The sequence below is a fragment of the Daktulosphaira vitifoliae genome, unplaced genomic scaffold, assembly GCF_025091365.1.
Source record: "Daktulosphaira vitifoliae isolate Bord-2020 unplaced genomic scaffold, ASM2509136v1 Scaffold_1, whole genome shotgun sequence".
Taxonomy (NCBI): domain Eukaryota; kingdom Metazoa; phylum Arthropoda; class Insecta; order Hemiptera; family Phylloxeridae; genus Daktulosphaira; species Daktulosphaira vitifoliae.
This window is the reverse complement of record NW_026099572.1, coordinates 67,313,957-67,336,709: the sequence shown is the minus strand read 5'-3', so window position 1 is coordinate 67,336,709 and position 22,753 is coordinate 67,313,957. Positions and strand designations below refer to the sequence as shown.

The window sequence follows — 22,753 nt, the reverse complement described above, 5'->3', positions numbered from 1 at the left end:
ACAAATTTACATAAACATTACATCATGTCAAACATACATTGACCGCGTGAAAATGACATCTATTATGACGGATAAAACTTAAACGTTTTTCGGTCATACGACATAAAGTCATTTTTTCGTAAAACACGAGTAATTTATTTATAAAATGCTTGAAAAAAATGAAATATTATTTACTCAGAAAATATTTTACTAATAATAACGACATATTCATCGTCAAATTCTAACGGAACTTGAGGTAAAGATCTTGATGCACAAAATTAACACTTTCAAGTATCTAATGAATTAAAATTTATATCAACGTAAAATTACACTGAATGTATTATCACAATGAAATACTGCCATAGTAATAAAATTACTACGTATAAGATTTATTTCTAACCAAAACTCGAGTTTATTCAGAAATAAACGCGTTGAATCTACGTTAATAAGATAATTATTACATCAAAATAATGATGAATTAATAGAAATTAAAACTTTTATGCGGTTAATACTCAAATTCTTCCAATCTAAATACTTTTCTTAAGTATGTTATTATATGTTTGAAATAGATTTTTAAAAAAAGTTTATAATAATTCACAAAACAAAAGTTACATAAGAATTTTTGTTGGCTCAAATAGTGTTAGGATGTTTTCAAAGAAAAACAATATTATCAAAACTCACGAGTACGCGAGTAGTATATTTTTCAAATGTGGGAGTGAAATATGTGACAAATCAATTTTATCCATATTCATATTTTCAAGCTTATTTTTATCTCGTACTATATTAGATTATAAAATATGAAACATCGTGTTTGAGTTGACAGAAATATGAAACAAAATTTTTTCCTTAGATTTTTATATTTGAATAAACATGAACTTATGGGATAGCTTCAAACTGATTTCATTACTTAAAGGTATCCAACAATATTGTTTTCATTGTATTTTTTTTTATCATTAATGTAAACTAAATAATAACACACGCTCATTAAAACAAATACGATTAGAACTAACCCAATCATTATAATTTATCTCATTTGACCTTAAGTTCTTATTTCAACATTAACTATTAGGTTGCTTTTAATCTTTGAAATGAAAAATACCTTTATATTATATTGTTTAAAAAGTAATAGCAAAATTTACATTGTTTGTCTTGCAATCATTTACTCTATAAATGACGGTCATCGTCTCATGTGACACATTTTGTATACCACAAAATGGTTACCATTAAAATATTTACCAAGATCGCTTTTTAACTTTTGGGATAATTAGTATGGAAAAAGGTCACTTTCGATTCAAGCGACCCAATTTATTTAACTAACCATAGCAGTTATGATAATTATTTAGCTAAACAGATACAAAGTTCTCTAGTTTGGCTTTTATTATCGACTTACATAGTAAACGTTTTAGAATAAATATTATAAATCCAATACAAACTCCTTAATAATAATTAAATTTAATTGTCTACAAATTTGGGATTCTCGGCGTCATTATAATTAACGTTCAAGTTGTTTGATTTGACGTTTTCTATTTATGTACATTTTGTACGGCAATTAATGAACGCATTTAGTAGTTTCTGCCGCAGACAATAAACCTAGCGGTGACAAGGGATGCAATCAGATCCCTTGACCGAAATATTCCAACGATCGTGGGATATTTAAAGGGTTGGTAGGCTCAAACGGCTAAAATAATTTCTTAAGTCTTGCGAAGTACGTGTGATATTGTTCAACGTTCATTATTCAAAATCGATCAATTATCTCAACATACCGTACAATTTATGCTGAAACTATCATATGGAAATAGTAATTTCATTAAAAAAAATTACATTATTATTTAAAATATTAACATTTCCATTGTTGCTTTGACATTTTATCTTGACAGTCTAGACTTGAAGGACTTTCTGATTGCATTTTTCTGTACATACATGTATATATATATTCAACTGCGTAGGCACTAATGATATACAAACAAAATAGTGAGAAAAAAGTAAAGACGTTGATAATATTTTAATAACATGTGAAGGGATTGGAAGGAATGCGAAATTAATAAAAGAAAGGCATGCACAAGAAGAGTAAAAAATTGTAAGCTTACGAAAAAAGAAAAGGAAAAAAAAGGATAATAATAATAATAATAATAATAATATGGCAAAAAAATCTGTGGAAAACGTCAAAGTCTGAGAGCGAATTGTGCGCCGTCGTGATCGCTGATGCGCCACTGCAGGACGAGGCCGGAAAAGCTTATCGTCGGCTACCGTGACGACCACAGACTCCGTCGTGGCAACCCGTTCCGAGCAGTCCGTTCGATGTTCACTGTAGTGTCTCTTTACGTGTTTTTTTTTCTCTAAAAATGTGCGTAAGTTGTATTTACCGTGTGCGTGATTCGCAGTATACATAAGTAAATTTCCCTTTGATTTTTCGTACATTCGCCGACATGGTTTTCGTTCGACGCTTTAATTGCTATTCGTTTTTTCCCACGCGTAGCTTCGCCGTATCTTCACCCTTTTGATTATTGCTTGCAGAGATTTACGCGCATCAATCGAGTCTTTTATATCACAAAAGTTTGCGCAAAGAAAACGTAAAATGGCGAGAAATTTCTCCGTATGGACTAGGAGTTTAATGAGCGGCGCCCTCTTAATGTTAGCCTGTGGTGAGTTATTTACAATTTTAACCAGAAGTACTTCTAAAGAAATATAATTAGCCATTTAAATATTAAAATAATAATTNTGCGCAAAGAAAACGTAAAATGGCGAGAAATTTCTCCGTATGGACTAGGAGTTTAATGAGCGGCGCCCTCTTAATGTTAGCCTTTGGTGAGTTATTTACAATTTTAACCAGAAGTACTTCTAAAGAAATATAATTAGCCATTTAAATATTAAAATAATAAAAATTGGTCTCGAAAATTACAAAATCAATTTATAACTATTTATTGGATTTATAAAAAAAACACATCGAATTTATAAAAGTCTTAAGAATAAAATTGTATAAGCACAAATTTTATCCTATAGATATTAATTTATAATTAATAAACACTATATGATAAAATCATTGTTGTTTTTTGACCGCATAATGGCGATATTCTATGAATAACTAATCCCGAAAAGGGTTTACTAATAATAAGGCAATCACTAACACAATGGTCAAGCCACTAATGTTAGGCGATGTAGTAATTACAACTGCCCTTTTTCTAAAGACCTTACATAGATCAACTTGATAAATTATGTTTCAAACTATAATCTGAATTCATGGCATTTTGGTCACAAAGTGAAAGCCAAAACTTACTACTAATTGTTTATTAAATGTAAACATATAATATGCAAAACAATGAAAAAACAAAGTTCAAAACAACACAGTTTCCTATTTATACAACACTGTCAAATATCGAAATTTCATATTCTTAGTTTCATTCAAAGTTGGAAAAATTAACCGGATGACAGTCAATTTTTAAAAATAGCAACTCGAGTCATGTTCTTTTTCAAACGTGATTGGGATGATTATGAGTAACGCATCGATATGATACTTTTTTCTCTATACTTTTCCATACACATTTGATCTTATGGTTATAGCTTAAAAGGATAAATGCAGAAATAATTATTATGCAAACGAGATTGTCGACTAGTTTCCAGCAAAATATTTCGCTTCAAATGAATGTGTGAGAATAATACTCGTATATCTTTTGAATATAGCAATTGAAATGTAATAAGAAAATTTCAAACTGTACGTCATAAATCATTTTTTAATTATTTTACAAATGACATCATGTACTAATGTATAATCATCATGTATTCTAATTAAGTACATTATAATTATAAAGAAATATTTACTCGTTATTTGAAAATTAGTTTTTTATAAATGCGTTCAAAATGTTTTCTAAGTTAAACTTTTATTTGTTAATACAAAGTATCATATGTTTTGTTGCAATCCGTTAAAACATATTACGTTACCAAAACAAACTATTTTTATTTATAATTTTAATCTTATATAGGCAGAATAATTTATACTGAAAAAATTGTACGTAACATCAAAACATTTTGCACTTAGTTATATATAAATTAAAACATTCATTTCTTCTGTTTCTATTAATTGTGGATGATCGAATTAACGGTACTTGTATAAGTATTCATACTTCATTTGAAGCAAGTTTGCCGTTTATTAACAGACATATAAAGTTGTCAAATACACCTAACCTAACGACTCAGCAGCACGTTTAATGTATAATACTGATCATAACTTAATTATTATTACATATTTTGTTTATAAGGGAACTCATTTAACTTCACAAAAGACGCCCTATTGTGTATTACTTGAGTAAGCACACGTCATACTTTGTACGTCACATTTAAAATTTTTTTTATTATTCACTGTACTAATGAAGCATAAAAATAAAGTATAAATATAATAAAAAATTTAATTATTTTCTAAAACATTATTCTTACATTTTTCATTTATAAATTAATCTTACATGGTTATTATTTATTTTACTATGTTATAAAAAAAATCTCTAAACATTTAAACGAAACAAACTCTTTATTTCCTTTTATATTTATAGCATAACATTGTAGTAGATGATCTTTTTCTTTCTAAAGTGCATGACAGACAAACTTCACACTTTTTAGATGTCTCCTGTTCATAATTTTTTACACTTTCCATTTGATAATTTCTTTTAAAAAAATCATTATATCCATTAACAATGATTTGATGGTAGAACTTGTAATTAATATATTTCGTAGAGTTATTTATATATTATGTAGAAATATTTTTGAACATTTATTTCAATAATATTCATAAGACTATAAAAATTAACACATAGCCTGCTATATGTAATTCTAAACACGGTATAAGTTGCACAAATTTTTGGTAATAGTATCTACTCCACCTTATGCACTATTACAGTCTATAATGATTTCTGATTTTTTTTTTAAGTCATCAAGTTTAAACGTTTTTCCGTAGGACATAAGAAATAAGAACTTCATCTTTTTGAAAACCAAATATACTTTATTCGACATCTTAGTTTTTGCGATGGAAAATCTATAAATAGAAATAGAAAAAATCTTATGTTCATCTAATCATTCAGATAAAAGTTATATTAATTGAACTATAATTGTCGTACAAAATGCAAATACACGCCTACTGAACATTTAAAAAGTATAGATACATTTATTGTACAATAATAATAAAATAATTGTGTTTTCAATGAAATGTAATTTTAACACAATGAATACTTCTGAACAAAACACATTTCAAAAAATGTTCATTATTGTAATAAAAACTATTTCATTAAGGACAAATTAATTTTACACAGTATACAATATACTTTTTATTAAATATTAAAAATCGTTTTCGCAGTAAAATTGAACCAAAAAAAAACTTGATGAAAATAAAGAAACTCTACTGCAAAAAACTTTTTTTACACATTCGACGTTATCCCGGAAAAAGTTGTCACGCTAAAAGTATAACTTCCTGGAACGATTCATTATTATCATAGAGACACATGCCTAGTAGTGCTTAACATTTGATGTTACATGAAATATTTTCTGGTTTACGTGAGTTCATTAATTTTCCAACAGTGTAATGCACATATCAACAAGTTAGTAAGAATTCTTGCAACCAATCTATTAACTGGTGTTATAGATAAGCAAAAATGTTATAATTAATTTAAGTTGGTATTATTTAATATGACTTGATCAATAAGAATGTTAAGCAATTACAAATAATAAATATTAAATACAGTTCTATAAATTCGAACAAATATATAATTACGATGATATTTTTTAATAAATTACAAATATTCTTTAAAAATGTTTTTTTTTATTGAACACTATTTCATTGCACGCTATGAATAGGATAAATTGATGCGTCCGAATGGGAAAGTCTCAGTAAAGTGTATATTTACACCTTTGTTCGCCAAGATTTTATCAGACGGTAAATAGTTATGTTTAATAATACCCTAAGTATGAACTGATCCATACAAAATATTGAAAATAATAAAATGATAAAAAAAAAAATGATTAAATACTTAAGAAATTATGTTAATAACGAATGAACATCAATCATTACGTTCTGCATTTTAATTAAAATGAACAAATGAACTTATCTTGAAGGATACAACTACTGACATAAAGAGAATAACTTTAATTAGTAATGTGTCTTAATAAGCAAAACACAAATGAAATAGTAAACAGTTGGTTTGCTAAAATACTTGTAAAGTTGTGAAATCCATTTATCCGTTTATACAATATAATTATTAGTTTGCATTTGCTATCACTATTTTAGGCCCATATCTACTCAATAACTAATCCTAATAAAAACACTTCGCCATACTTAGTGTAAAAAACGCTCAGCATAATAAAAAAAGTAGCTCTAAAATGTGTTATATTATTTTATAACTAAGTTTTTAAACTATTGATACAGTTTGTGTAAAAATTTACTATTTTATGTTTTAATTTAGCTTGGTGTCTTCAGATAACACTTCCGAGGCAACGAATACAATTAATTACCAATGTTTTTATCCTAAAGTTTTTATACAAAATATTTTTTTATTAGGACCAAGCCTCGTCTATGTACGCAAATGAAAGTAATTATCACGACAGTATTTCATTGATAGTCATATGTAATTATCACGACAGTATTTCATTGATAGTCATATGTAATTATCACGACAGTATTTCATTGATAGTCATATGTAATTAATACAGAATGAAATTTCTAGCGTACACCAAACTAAGCATAAATTATTAAAAGTTTACACAAATGATATTTATAGTTTAAAAACTGAGCTACAAAATGACATCACAACTCTTTTTTTTTTTTTAATGATGTTATTAGATTGTCGCATGCTTCATATGTTAATTCATTTTTGTAGAATTGTATCACTAATGTAATAGACAGCTATGTAAAGCAAAATAATTCCCAAAAGAAAACAATATTATTAGAAATGGAGGCCCGTTTAACAACAGCACTCAACAAGCAATACGTGTCCGTTAGAAGTATTGGACTATTGGCAATGGCGCGACAGGAACAGATATTCAGGACGCCAGTCCTTCCGCCGAACAATACATCACGTGTCGTCGCGCGGCGTACATTCACGCAGAAAACTATATTGAAAGTGGTGTCTGTCGTCGATCACCCCCCTCCCCTTGTTTGGTAATGCGGATCGAGGGGGTCACGTCTGATATAATAAATGTTTCCTTTAAAATTACTACAAGAATTCATATTATTTCTAACTTTGTTTATATCGTGCAAAATAGTAGCGTTCTCTTCTATGTAAATGTAATGTTTTCAGGTGTATAATTGTACTAGATTTTCTCTAGGCCTTCTCAATAACAATTTTTCGTTAATTTTTGCTTCTTGTAATTATATCCGCCTTGATTTCAGCGTCATGTTAGCTAAACAGTTAATTTAAGAGTTTTTTTTTAAATTTTGTGCGACCATGCCGGTCTGTTGGATTTGGGACACAATTTCTAAATTTAACGGGTAATTGAAAGTTGTCATTTGCAATCATAAAGTTTAATCTAAAAATTTTCCAAGAATTTCTATTCGTGCATGTTAAAATATATATCGAAACTTCACGTGAATAGTTTTAATCTGTATTTGTTCATATCTCAACTATTATTCCGTATTTTATTTCTGTTACTTAATCAGCAAAAATATCTATACGGAGTTAAAGTGGACTACAACAGAACAAGCATGTACAACATTATTTTAATTTAATTTGGAATGCTAGGTTGCTAGTACACACGCTAGTTTATCTGAATTTTACATTTTTCAAATTTAAGATAATACAATGAAATTCCAAACACTGCTTTGAACATCATAATGATAAGTCATTTTTCAGGATAAATTAGTTGAGCTTATTCAACATTTATGTTTTTAATTTTCTATAATGTTTGTGTTTGTAATCTATTAGGCTGCGTTTACATGAAGTTAGTTGGAATAATAGCTGTTACTAAGTTCACTATGGTGGCTATTACGATAGCAAACTGTCAAGACAAGTTAAACTTTTGGCCATACTGCATACTATTAAATACTAATCTGGGTTACATAACAGAAGAGTTAGTGCATGCAGATATTTTAATGGAAAAGACGTTTATTCTGTTGAAGTTCAATGTGTTATTTCCAAATAATCTATCTGGATGATTATTAACGTTCGGGTGATTATTTCTAAATTGTGTTGTTTAGTTCATACTATTTCTTTAATAGTTACAACAATACTTATTTGTTCTACGATTAAATACAATTGTTTTTTTAGTTGATTCAATTCCCATGATGGTCAGCAAATAAATAAAAAAAATAACAGCAAACTGACAAAATAACTAAAATTGATCTACGCCAGTATCGTATTCTTTTTTACTTAAAAATACTATTTCATTAAAATTTATTAAATATAAATGTTTACAAATCAAACTTTTCTTTAAAAATATCTGTAGAAATGTAAAAATATATTATGTAGGTTTCTTTTTCATTTATACCGTACAATTATTCTTTTGAAAATTTTTCCTCTTAAGAGGGTAAATATAATTCAATTTGTTAATTTAAAAATACGCAATACTCTACTTATTTGACTATTATTGGCCAAATATTTATAATAATTTACTTATGTATTATACTTTGTAATTGTGGTTTTTTTAACAACAGTTTAGTTAAATCAATAAGTGTAGTATACTTTTTTCTTCAACGCTAGGTCAAAATTATATAAATCGAATAAAATACTCTGAATAATTCAGATAGAATAGTAATAATTATGACAATTATTGTTTAAAAGATGGTAAGACAGCAAAATTTACTATGCTGAATTTATTTTACTCACTAAATATAAGTTAGAACTTTGTCAATCCTTTATTTTTGTTGTTATTTACATAACAATTGCAAAACATCTACCTAGTAATATTATGACATAACAATCACATGACATGTCGTTAGTTTGACAGTTGACATACTCTTTTCAATTATTCAACACGGCTTTGCTTTATTACTGAAAGGGTACTAAAACCACCCCTACATATAAAATGTTCGGATTATTTCAGCTCGCTTAACTTTTAATACCTGAAGTTAATACGGAGAGTCCAATCTAATTATGCAACTGGTATTTACTACACTAATTTTTTTTAATAACACTTATTAATTTATTTTTTCCAAACTTTATGTAAACATTAATTTCTAGTTTACAAATAAGTCATATTATTTTAATAAAACACTGATCAAATTTTCTGGAATTTCTATTTTCAATTAGTCACAACAATGGAAAACACAAAGATAGTTAGGTTTTTGGACTGATTCTAACTTTTCAATTTAAAATTTAGTGTGCGTCAACGGGTTTGAAGAGTATTGAATTAATTTATTAGTGCAACGTAATAGAATCATTTATTTTATAGTCCACAAAACATTTTACCTTGCGTCTACTTTTCGTTTAAAATTGTTCCTTATGCCTAAATTATTATATAAAATTAAAAAAAAAATAATTGATCGATTGGTTTCAATGTTATGGAGCGGTATTACTATTTTAAATACTGTTATTTAATAAGACATCAGTATTACCAATCATTGGCTATTTCGACTTAATAGTCTATAAATTTAAAAATTTACAATTTATAATACCGAGTAAAAAAAGTGAATAATCAAAATGTAAGGTATTATATAAACTTATTTATACATCACAAAGAGATTTATTGAATTATTAAGATTAAATTGTAAATTATATTAATTTTTCAGTACAAAGGATACACAATAATTTTTTTATTATTTAAATTAACTTTTTTATGATACGTGGTTTGGTTAATCAATAGGACGGAATACTTTGTATAAAAACAATCTCTAACACTGTTACAGATTCCTACGTAAATTCATTCAAAAACATAACACGTATTCTATAAAAGCCAAAAGTATAAAATTTATACATGACCATGTTTTTGTTATTTATATGAAATAGTGTTTGTAAGCATGAACATAGTTTGTATTTTATCAAAAGGACGCTTTGTAGTAGAATCTTATGATATATGAACATTTTTAGTCTGTACAATAAATGAATGAAAAGTTATATTATCTATCGAAATTATCAATAAATCACTAAAAATATATTTTAGCACATTGCAAAAGAATTTCCCATTTTTATTGTATTTTTCATCATTTTAATGTTAGTTTAATAAAATAAAATTGTTCCATAATATGTATTAATGAATTTTCACGTATACGATAAGAATCATTTTAAAATATGGATGAATTAAAGTTAATTTAATTCAGTAAATTCCCAAAGTAAACTCAAGACATAATACTTGATTGCTGCTGGCAAAGATAGTAAATATTAATTAATTTTGAAATTTTTGAAGTCATTTACATAATTGTAAATTGAAAATAAATGCCAATCGTTTAAATTCTTTTTTATCTTCAATTGGTTGAATAAGTTGAAAATTTGTAAATGATTGTCTTTGTATTCATCAAATCATGCACAGCTTTAAGCATGCACATTTTTTATTGTACATCAAAATTGAAAAATCGTATAATATATTACCTACCCGGGAGCAATAGAGTGGTTTCGTTAAGGATCCGACTGAAAAGAGATTTACATAGAGAACGGTTTTCTCGGGTAAAAATAAATTACTTCGTAATCTCAATATTGGGTTGACATAAATGTAAACAAATTAAGAATCACGTTCTATTTTTCCAATCCCGTCACGTATTCAGTTTGGTGTGAAAGAGACATTGCATTTATCTTTGATATACTAACTAAAACTTTTGAAGAATAAAAGCGTGTCATAATTGCTTCAATCATAATTATTATATTTTTTCAACAATTATCCAAGTATAATTAATTTTGAACACAATTACTGCAAACTAAAGTTGGTCAGAAAAAGAACTTTTTTTTTTTTTTTTTTTTTAACTTTACTCGAATTAAGGAAAATTTGCATTTCAACTCATTATATATTATATATATCCGTGGTATTTATGTAAATATCCATTGTAAATGAAACTCTTAATCAATTAAATTACAACAAAAGTTGCTTGAACATTAAAATTACATTATTTCATTAAAAATAAGTGCTATTCATTTCAAAATTTAAAGTTAAAAATTGGATGGTCAGAATATTTCCTTAGGATGTTTTGATTTTTGATAAAATAGTTTTGAATTATCTAACGATATAAGTAAAATGTATTTAGGGAAGTAAACTGATTTTCTATTGACCATTTTTCAAACCAAGCTGTTGATTTAATTACAATTAAATATATTCAATTTGATTAATAATTAATGCCAGAAGATATTTGAGAAATGTTATCCGTTTTTGGTTTATAATTAAAAATAAATACTTCTTTATTAATAACATAATAATACGTGTTTTATTTGATTAATATTGCGGACTGTCTTACTTAGTCAATCATCAAAGTTACATATCTTTTTTATCGTTATTTTTTTGTACTATAGTCTAAAAAATAAAAAAGACCAGACCCATGAATAATTTGGTCATCATTTTTAAAAGTACGATGACTATTTAATTAATTTTTTATACTTAAAAATATTTATTTGATTTATAAAATGTAATTCCCCAAGATTAAATAAATAAATGAATATTTTTTTACAAGTCAGATATTGTCATTTATACCACAACAGTGTGTATCTCAATTTTTCAAATTTTCAGGGTAAACAAAAAACAAATTTAATTTATACGTGTCTTAATGCGAGAAGTGATTTTATTTTAATAATTAACAATATAACTATGAATGCCCCAAAAAAATTATTTTATAGTTATTGATGAATCTCTCTCATTTTGTAAAATTATAAGTTATCTACTGTTGCAGTATAAGTGCCGATATGTACAACGTATCAGTAAAAATATGTATGTGTGTCATTTTATAAATGATGTTCGGTGTCAACCAAAAGTATGGGTACTTAAACTAGTACATATAATTAATTAAAATAATTATTAATTAAAAAATTAGTGATTGACTGTTATTAATCAACATATTTTCAGTAGATGTTATATTATGTTTTATAATTTTTTTATTCTATTACCTAAACAATTTATGTATATTTTCACATACTAGATTAATTTATTGCACATACCTTAAATAAATATGCTCAGTGTGAAATTCGCATATGGGATTTTCAAATTCAATCCTTGGACTATTCTTTCACACATGTAAGTACACCAAAGATATTCACCGGAAAAGTCATTGTATCATTTTAAAATTTTAAGTTAAAAAGTTTTAAGCATAAAACTTGAAAAAGTATATCATAATATAATCATATTTTGTTGTCTTATCTTTTTTTCTCGTTAAATGGAATCACATTTTTATGAACAAATAATACTTTTACCAAGATATTGCATTAGCTCTTATTTTATCTCGTTCTAGTCTTATTTTATAAACAAAATTATTGCAACGGGCGTTTTAAAAATATTATAAGAGGAATAAGATGTAAGTCAAGAAAAGTATTATGACGCGCAGTAAAATAAATTATTGATTATTTATTTTCAGGCTCAATCAAAATAACAATTGTAGTATAACATACCTACTTATGTAATTAATAATTTCACAATGACTTGATTTTATATTTTAAATATATTTTATATATCATATATTTAAATATCTATATTTTAAATATCAAGTTATGTAATAAAACAAATTAAGATATTATCTGTATCTATAATTAATACAAATTAACTAATTTCATTTATAAAAAAAAAATTGAATTAAGTTTTGTGTTTATAAAAACTACATAAAACATTCCAATAATAAATGTGTGAAAATAGATGTATATTTTTTCAATAATATCATTTTATCATCAAAACAAAATCTTTTAACTTTTATATGTTAAAATATATTTTTATAGTTATGTTGTAATATTTATTTCCACATGTTTTAAATAATTTTACAAAATTAAAAATTTAAGAGCCATATTTATATTTTTTATATAAACGAATAACGTTAAGTTATTAATCTACGGTTACATTTTATATGAATGTTAGTTCTGTTAAAAATAACTAGCTCATAAATTTTCTATTTCGACCTAAATACTAAATAATTCGAATTATTCTATACAGATTACTATCACTAATCACTATTTTATTTAATAATTATTAGATTTTATTTTGTAATGTAACACCACAAAAGTAGTGGGAACTTGTTGAATGTAGAGAAATTTGGTATATTCGATTAAAATTTGGATATCTTGATAGCTATGTATCAAATTAATCCTATGGCTATAAAATAAATTTTTAAGTATCTTAGTTTATATTATATTGTTTGATCAAAGTTTTTTATTCAAATATCAATTGTTTTATTATTTATTGATGATTGTAGGAAAATATGCATTCTATGACTGATAACAAGTTCAAATTTTTAACCAATTTTCATAATTATATTTTTAAATAACTTGCTTAAGTAATAAACTATAATTTAATACTTAAAACCTAATTGTTATTAATACAACAACGATTTACTTATAAAATAAATATGCTCGTCGGGCGAATCGGAAACGTCCTCGTTTTACACCTTACTATATTTCACCGTGTTTCTTATACTCTTATTTAAAACATATTTTGTTATTAATACTCTTGTTATTACATTTCAGTAATTGATATTTTTTTAATAAATCAAATTTTTTGTATGGGATAATAAATTTTTGTTCACAAGAAAAATCCTCAAGCTGTTCATAAATATATCTCGTGTGAAGTTGGAAATATATTTGAAAGTTAAAACACATTTATTCAAATAAAAATAGTGGATTATTTTTAGATATTTCATGTATATTTTTATGATGTAACCATTTTACCTTATGTGTGGAGCAAAACAGAGCAAATAACGATTTTTAAAATTCTTAATTTTTAAATACATTAAATTTAGTTATTAAATAAAATATATATTATTTTAATATTAATTTCAGTTAAATATTTTACCCTGAAAATAAAAAAAGTATATATTTTTATAAGAGTTATGGACGTTAACGTCCTCGACTTACCTCACATTCCCCTACTTACATCAATGTGTAGCATTATTTTGAGTTTTGATAATATTTTTTATTTCATTAAAATTACTATATAGAAAAATATAAGAAGAAACAATCCAAATTTATTACTCTGTATAATATTATATGTTTACTTTTAAATTTTAATTGTCGAGCTATAATATTTATATAGTATAAGATATTGAAAAGAAACTTTTGAATTTTGTTTTATTATATATTTTTCATCTGGAACTAAGATTATTCGCGCGAATATATTGTCACACCATAGCAAAGGAAATTCATTCTACGCGTGGTTAACCAGTTATTCATTCACAAATTTTATATGTCACAGTGATTTTCTAGTTCACCAAACACAAAACTTTAATTCAAAATATGGTCTGGTGTCGGCTGATACCCGCTAAGAGTAAACTTTAATTTGAAAGTCACATTACATAATAATTATATTAAGATCCACACACACAAACTCATTTTGAGTCAATGTAATACAATATTGTTCTTTATAATGCATGTGTAAAACATGTAACATAATATGTTACGTGTTACATTAAAACATAAAAACCCATCACACAAACTATGGTCAAAATAATCCTCTTGAGAAGATATTAAAGCTAAATAATAATTTTGATTTGGATTTTTTCTACACTAACACTACTAAATAAATCATTTAAATTTACTCTTTAATCATTTCGTTCTTTACATTTTAACTAACAATAATTTACTCTGGCCTTGTATTATTCAGTTATTTGGATATGTACATATTTTATCTTAATTCTAATTTTTATTTATACTAAGCCAATTTTAATATCTGTGGAAATTTCTAATGTATATATAATTTTTTTAAATACTTAATATTTTATACTCGAGACATTATCTGGTGTTTATTTATTAAATTAACAAATAATAATAAATAAAAGTATATATAAAATCCAAACTGTTACAGACGTTTATTACTTTAAAATTGTAAGTAAGACTTAGTATTAATTTTAATTTATTTTTTAACTATCAAATAATAAATTTTAAATAACAATAAAAGTTTTTTATTTTTACAATCAAATTTACAGGATACCAATATAAAATATATTATTTATACTAGATTAATTACTCATCAAATTTTTGTTGAAATATTCTAGTTGTAAGAAATAATGTATTTCATGAGAATAAACAGTGGCAGTCATATAGGACTTATTAATATTTTTACACAATTTTAATAAATATGACAAAATTCTGGACACTTCATGCTTATAATAGTTTAATTCGAAAATGATTGAACATAACTAATATGAAAAAATTAATCTTAACATTTTTGAAGATTAGATTAAAAATTTTTTGATTATCCAAAATCTACATATAGATTATATGGAATAATTGAACGCAGTACTATTTTGAAATAAGTTAAAGGTTTTAAATAGGAGACTTGATTAAAACAAATTTATAAAAGCCATTATATGAATATTATAACTTCATAATATATAAATACAAATAGTTATGGTATATAAGAGCTGTGCTCCTACTATGTTTTTTATCATAAAGATTTTCATCCCCTTCCAAGGCAAAATCATTGACCCCCATTGTGAATAATACATTTTTACTTGAGGAATGTTGTCCTCATTACATTTTTTGTTACTACCACATCAACTTTGACGTCATTTATGTGGGCAAATATTGTAGTGTTCTTGAAAAAAATTATTTTTAATGCAATATAAATACAATAAAGAAAAAAAATACTGATTTAAATTACTATACTGAATATGATAAGATTAATTTTTATATTAATTTGCTATGAAGACGTTAGTATTACCAAATACCATAAATATGACATTAGCTTCCAACTTTTAACTTCAATCCATTATTTTCTTCGACAAAAAAATTAATAACAATACATCGTAAAATTCATTTGAAATATTATTTAAATTATTACTTTTTGGGATATAAAGTAATATTTATTATTGTTATGGTACATATGAATTGTAAAATACCTACGCATGTAAGCTTCCACGAGTAACTGATTTTAATGAGATTGTTGGAGCAATACTACGTAGTTTACATTGTATTCTATTTAGTGAGTAGTAGTAATTAGGTTTTTCCGAGCACAATTTTCTAAACCGCTCGAAGCGTACACAATTAAAGCAAATGCGCCGTCGACTTTCCCGAGTTTGTATCCCAGACGACGTTTTAATTCAATATTTTTTTGGTTCTTCCTGCGGGTTTTGTGTCCAACCGTACTATGTCTTTCTATCTGTCCGTTATGATATCCACGTATATTTAAGGTTATGTAAAAATAACCCAAGTAAAAACTTACAAAAAAAAAAAAAATAATAAAACACTGTAAAAGCTATTTAGGCTAAATAAAAATAAAAAATATGTAACCGTTCAAACGAGTATCATTGTAAAAATTTTACAAAAAAATTGTAATTCATTAGTAATAAGTATAATGACATGGTCTTAGCCGTGTTGGACCTATTGTAAAAAAGCTAACAGTTCTGTCAAAATATCGTTACAATGTAACATGAAATATTTTAAACGTAGGTGGCTTAAAAAAATCGCTTAACGTCATGGAATATGTAAGACCTTAACCGTGAACCTTCGAGCTCTAAACCATATATGCATCTGTACAAAAACAGCTCATTTTTCATATTAGTCGTTAGCCACCGTCATCAGAAAAAAGGTCCACTTAAATTAGAAGCTACGTAGACAATAATGATAATAATATTTTTCTTTTTTACACTACAACAACCATAATAATATTAAAATACATGTATACATAGGTATACCCAATCATAATCATGTGTATGAATAATGCTATAGATATTTTTTTATTTTCCGTCATTGACGTAGTAACAATATTAGACTTTTATTTCAATGCCATTGTTTTAATACATAATTGCTAATATTAATACACTGTATTTTATTACTTGGAATTAATACTTTATATTGACTTATATAAAACTAAATTTCACAAATTTATTCCTAAATATCCAACCTACGCGTGTTTTTATCTCGAGTAACCTTTAAGTTATAATGATATAAAAGGCACTATTGCAAAAACTCCTTAAAGTTTAAAACCTTACTTTAAAAACCAATTAATATACATTGAAATTGAAAAAGTATTTTCATTACGCAAGACTGACTTTAATAAATACCAATATTTTCTATATTTTGTAGAAGTTATACCTTTTTATATACATTAACAAACAAAGCGTAATAAACAATGAGACTTCATTAAAATTATAAACATCATAACTAATGAAAACTGCGATAAATTTGTTCGATAAGAATATTGAAGTATATTAATTATCCGAACAATTTAGGTTGCGTTCCTTTGATTGTTTTACATTTATATTTCAAGACACGGTAATTTTTATTAAATGTCAGCTCATCCCGGCTTTTTGGAAATTGTGTTAATTAAACATATTTTTCACCACTGTATTAGTTGACAGGCATATATTTTAAATTGTTTTTAATGTCTCTTGTAGATAAATTGATGATTCATAAAATAATTATATGAACCAATGAGTTTACCTAATTCGTCTGCCATACTAAATGTCACATGAGATGAACGTTTAGTATTGATTGTAGTAAATCTTAGTCAATGTCCTCCCCTACAACATTTAGCATACTCTATCAACAGAAAACATAGTAATGTATAGTCACTATACTTATTCTTCATAAATACCAATAGTCTCAAACAAAGAAATAATGGATTTTTCTACAGAAGATCCATTCATTGTTATGAACTATTTTACTTTTAAACTATTTCAAATATTTAACGTAGCAATAAATTACTACCGAAAACATGTTTTTAGCTTTATAATATCATTAATTTCATTAAAATAATAGGATTTTAATATTTTTTTTAAATTAAAAAAAATGTTATTAATTAAATAAAATAAATACTTCATTACATATGGTTTTAAATGCTTTTATTGACATTTAAAATATTCAATTGCTAAAAATTTTAACTACTTCAAAAGATTTATTAATTTTTTACCATAAAAGATATCAAGTTTTATTTCGGGAATGCAACTCATTTTCATTACTTTGAAAAATATTAAAACGTGCCAATTTTCCTTGAATAAACTGGGTTATTTTTTAACTATGGCACACGCTATATGTTTAAAAATACAGAAAAAATTACTTCTATTCCTTTTCTTGCCTCTTAACATTTAATTAATTTTGGCATTTTAAATGGAAACATATGGGATTAACCAACTTACAAACTAAAGATTATAATATTTTAAAAGGCAAAGAGGTAGATGGTATCGAATTCTGTTTTAAATATTGGGAACATGGGATTAACTTTTAAAATGAAAAAAATAATTATACTCATATTTTAAACTTTAAAATACTACATGAGTTATAATTATACGATCGTTCTGTAGATAATATGGACCTTAAAATTATTATATATTATTATATATTTAACTTAATTGATAGAGGACTAAGGCTCATCAAAAAATATATTTATATTGTTCAGAATTTTTTATAAGACAGTCACGCGTAGATAAATATGTAAATCTGTTAGTACTTTAAAACTAGTTACTTAACTTTTTATAATTTGTAACATACTATATCCTTTTGTTTAATGCTTTTTCAAAACTATTATAATAAGACTTAAGTTATATACGTTTAGTTATAATTAAAGTTAAAAATCTTTTCATACGATAACATTATGGCTTTTTAATATAACGACAATCAATTAATATTTTTATCATAGAATAAAATTCATTAAACCAATTTTAATAATATATTAATGTAGAAGTGTAAATAGAAAATATTAAAGCACTCTTATGTAGATATATTGAGCTGACTACCACACTATTCAATTTGAAAGCTTTTTAGGGTACAAAGTCTTATGTAAGCTTATCTTGATATAAACCAAGGATTTGATATTATATTTGAGTTTCTTCTAAGTGTAGCAAACAAGAACTTTTTAAAATTCGTCCATGATCTCTTTCTAGACCATCACGCAACTGCTCCACTACTGAACGGTTCTTATTTTAAGCTTATTAGTAACGTTTCGTTTTACTGACAAAATATAGTCTAACGAAAAATAAATAAAGAATTCAAGTTCATTGTTAGAGAAAAATATAATTATTTTTAATGTAGTTTAAATTAAGTTTTAAAATTTTCCAGTGTTGTCTGTTTTAATGAATAGTTCTATTGTATTGAAGCTTTGCTATTATTGTCATACATAATAATGTGACAAAGTCACATTATTTATGTGAATTTTAATTTAAGATTATCAGTGGGTTACATCAAATAAAAGTATTCCTACTGCTACATACTTGTTTGTAAAATATTTGAAAACAAGTGTCGTTCAAAAAACTTAACACATTAAAAGTTTGAGCGAAAATTTGTAATCCAATAAGTACTCAGTTGTAGGTTTAAAGCAAAATGAATACAGAAGTGATTAAAAACTATGTACAGTATGAAGAAAATTCTTGTAGTTTACATTTTAAAACTTTAGTATGGCAACTATTTGTTGATCGTGAAAGAACTATTTTGACATTTGTACGTCATTTAGATTTTTGTACTTGTATTTATGTTAAAAAATGAGAAAATAATATAGATATTTATAGTGAGGTTTAATGAAAAATACGAATTTCGTTTTGTCTTCGAATTATTTTTTTAATAAATAATTTAACATAATAACGTCTGGACATATAAATGAATTTATCTATTTATCTTGTATTAGTATATAGTTAAAAAAAAATTGATGATTTTAATTTTATTAAAAAATAATTATAAATTCACTAAAGAAGTACTTAATATTGCCAACAATGCTTAACTCTAAAAGTAACTATTCATCTACATTTAATTAAAAGTTATGAAATTTTAATCACAACATATAAGATAATATGGTACAGTTTTAAATTAATTTATTAGATGACAGATTGATTAAATTTTATAGAATAAGCAAACAAAAGAGTGCTATTCGTTAATTTTGTTAATTTCAAATTATTTCGCCATTTTACGCCTGTAAATAGTATAATATTGTTAAAGGAAACCGCGAAGAAGAGCAATTATCTGAAGGAAAATACTACTATTTTCAGATAATCTGATAGCAACTAAACTAATTCAGTTCACATATAAGTCTGATTAATGATTTTCTTAAATGGATTGAGATGTATTAATAACGAACTAATAGTAAATAAATAAAAAATACATTATAGTTTTATTTCACAGAATCATACGAATATAATTTTTGTAGAACTCAGTACTTTAAAAAACAATACACTTACAATTTAAAGACTATGTCAATATTAAAAAAAAATTGCTTATACTACTTAATAAAACCATAGCAAAAACCACTATTAATATTTTTAAAATGCAACAAAAAATCCATACTTAAAGACTAATGAAAAATTATGTATTTATTATTGCAAATTTTAAACCTTGCTCAATTTGTGTAAACTTAATCAATGTTTACACAAATAGCTTTGGAGATTTTTCAAAAGAAAACAGTGAATAATATATTCACATTATTATAATATATAATAATACGAACAGATATAGTCTGTATAAAGTTACGAGACATTTTTTCGTTATATATTTTTCATTGAATAGTATTGTACCTGAATATTTATTTTCATTTAATTTTTAATCACAATAATTAAAAAAAGTTAACACCTAAATAAAGTATGTAATTATCATTTTAATAAGATGAAATATATTTGTTTGTTTATCTATGTTTGTATTAACACACAACACATTTTAGTATTTATTATAATTACTTTTAGAAAATCATTGCATTGTGCGGTTTCGCAATTATATCCAGTCGGTATATAAAAGAGGTCATTTGATTAATTTGTAATTTTATTCATTCCTTTAACTTTTGAAAACTACCCAAAATTTGCATACAAAATACAGTCTTTTAAATAAAACAGTCGAATTGCGAATGTCCTAATCACTTTAAATAGAGAATTTTAGTATAATAATAGCTAAGAAGGACACCTACTATATTTGTGCAGTGAAAGTAAATTTATATACCTTTAGAATATTATTTATGATATTAAAATTTTAACAAACGCCTAATGTATCATTTTGAAGTTATCTCATTAAATTAAATGGACACAATTTTGTAATTGTAATTCAATCATGACTACATCATACTATTTAATACTTTTTAACTTAAGATAATAGATTTTACATGCAATTATAAGATAATAGTATTAATTAATTTCAAAACACCGAGTAGAATTTAAAAACTATTGCTCGAAATTCAATAGAATTTTGAAATCAATACTAATGGTGTTTATCGCACCTATATTGATCTTAAACACCCCTAGTTAAAAATAATATGCTTAAGTTCCAAAGACTAAAAAAACATTGTTCAATTCGCTGAACATTATGTTTGTAACGTGATCCTTACGGGTCATATGTTTTTTAGTACCCCAAGAAATTTTTGTCTAGATGCGTGTATGATGACATTGTTCACAATATTAAAAGACAAAATAGTAATTATTTATATAATAATATAAGGAATTAAGATGAGGTGGGGTAAGTGTGCGCGCTTTTTTCTATTTTAATGATAACAATATTATTTGTGTACTATTGTTCTGTTTAATAATTATCATGTTTAACATAAAGACTAGGTTACAGACTACTTGAATTTATACTAAAAATACAATTTTTCAGTGCTTATTAATGTAAAAGTATACACATACAATATGTATATACATGAGAGTGGTATGGCGCATTGAATCGTTCAGTCGCCACCTTAGCACTGATGTTTAGCTGCGCTGTTTGCTGTTAGTTTACGAATGGATGACCATACGGGAAATTTAACAGTAACACTGAATTTTCCCTTTACTAGTTTCCTCAGCCTTAATGAGATTGGGTCAGGTCGACAGCCGGTGTAAAATTTATGAAAAATCAATAAAATTGAGCTAAACCCAAATAATTGGAATAGAGGCTCTTGAGACGATGATGATGATTATTAAATATGTGTATATGTGAAGGGTACAAGGGAAAATCAAGGTATGTACATTTTTTGTGAACTGAGAAAATCAAATTTTAAATTTCAAAACGCTATGTATTGTATTTATTTTTTATTTATTTTTTTTGAAAGTCAGTGTGAATCATTCAATTTTCGTGTTTAACTGATTAATTATGAGTATTTGTTGGTTAGACACATAAGTCACAAAAAAAAAAGATGAATTCTCAAATAATCTATAAGTAACCAAGCACCCTCTTATTTGCGTCTATGCGCACAATTGTTTTAAAAGAAAATAAACAAAGAAGATTATTGAATTTTAATACTCTTTGCCTAACAAGGCGTACAAATCCTTAAATTCCTTTTGTTTAATATTCTTTGAGATAAAACTTAAGGTATTTGTGTTTGGTACGCAGAAATATGCAAATACCCATAATTTTACCACCTTTATTATATACGTCTACCACATGAAGTGATATATAATAATTAAGTGGTTATCACCTATTTTGTTGTTTAACTGGGGTGAATACTTTTACCTTGGTCGACAAAGTTTATCTTAAAATCTTGGAAACAATAACCATAATGAGATGGTACATTGTTTACACTATAATAATGCATGAGATGTAGTTGACGTAGAATTAACGTCACCAGCAGTCGTCAAAAGGAATATCAGTCATCCTTTCCCTTTGCCATCAAGCTCCGAGTTTATACAGTGACAAAATCCAACGTTATCCAGATCTGCCGAACAATTTGCATATTCAACAAGCCGGAAACATTATGCTAAGCCGTTCATTTGAACGGACGATGAGAAATTTAGGGCACTATGTTGTAATAATATTCATTTTACACTATTTGAACAAACATCCAATCGCGTTGATCAAAACTGAATTTC

General features: G+C 25.5%; 1 protein-coding gene across 2 annotated transcripts in view; it reads left to right on the top strand.

Moving 5' to 3' along the window:
• Positions 1–2,227: 2,227 nt before the first annotated feature.
• Positions 2,228–22,753, top strand: part of LOC126895848 (zwei Ig domain protein zig-8-like) — a 170,892-nt gene continuing 150,366 nt past the window's right edge. Inside the window, exon 1 of one of the 2 annotated variants that reach the window (XM_050668124.1) lies at positions 2,228–2,621. In XM_050668124.1, coding sequence (XP_050524081.1) covers positions 2,555–2,621 — 67 coding nt within the window. In that variant the 5' untranslated portion in view covers positions 2,228–2,554. Of the gene's footprint in view, positions 2,622–2,699; positions 2,785–22,753 lie in introns of those variants that run through there. The other variant, XM_050668125.1, reaches the window with a different exon arrangement.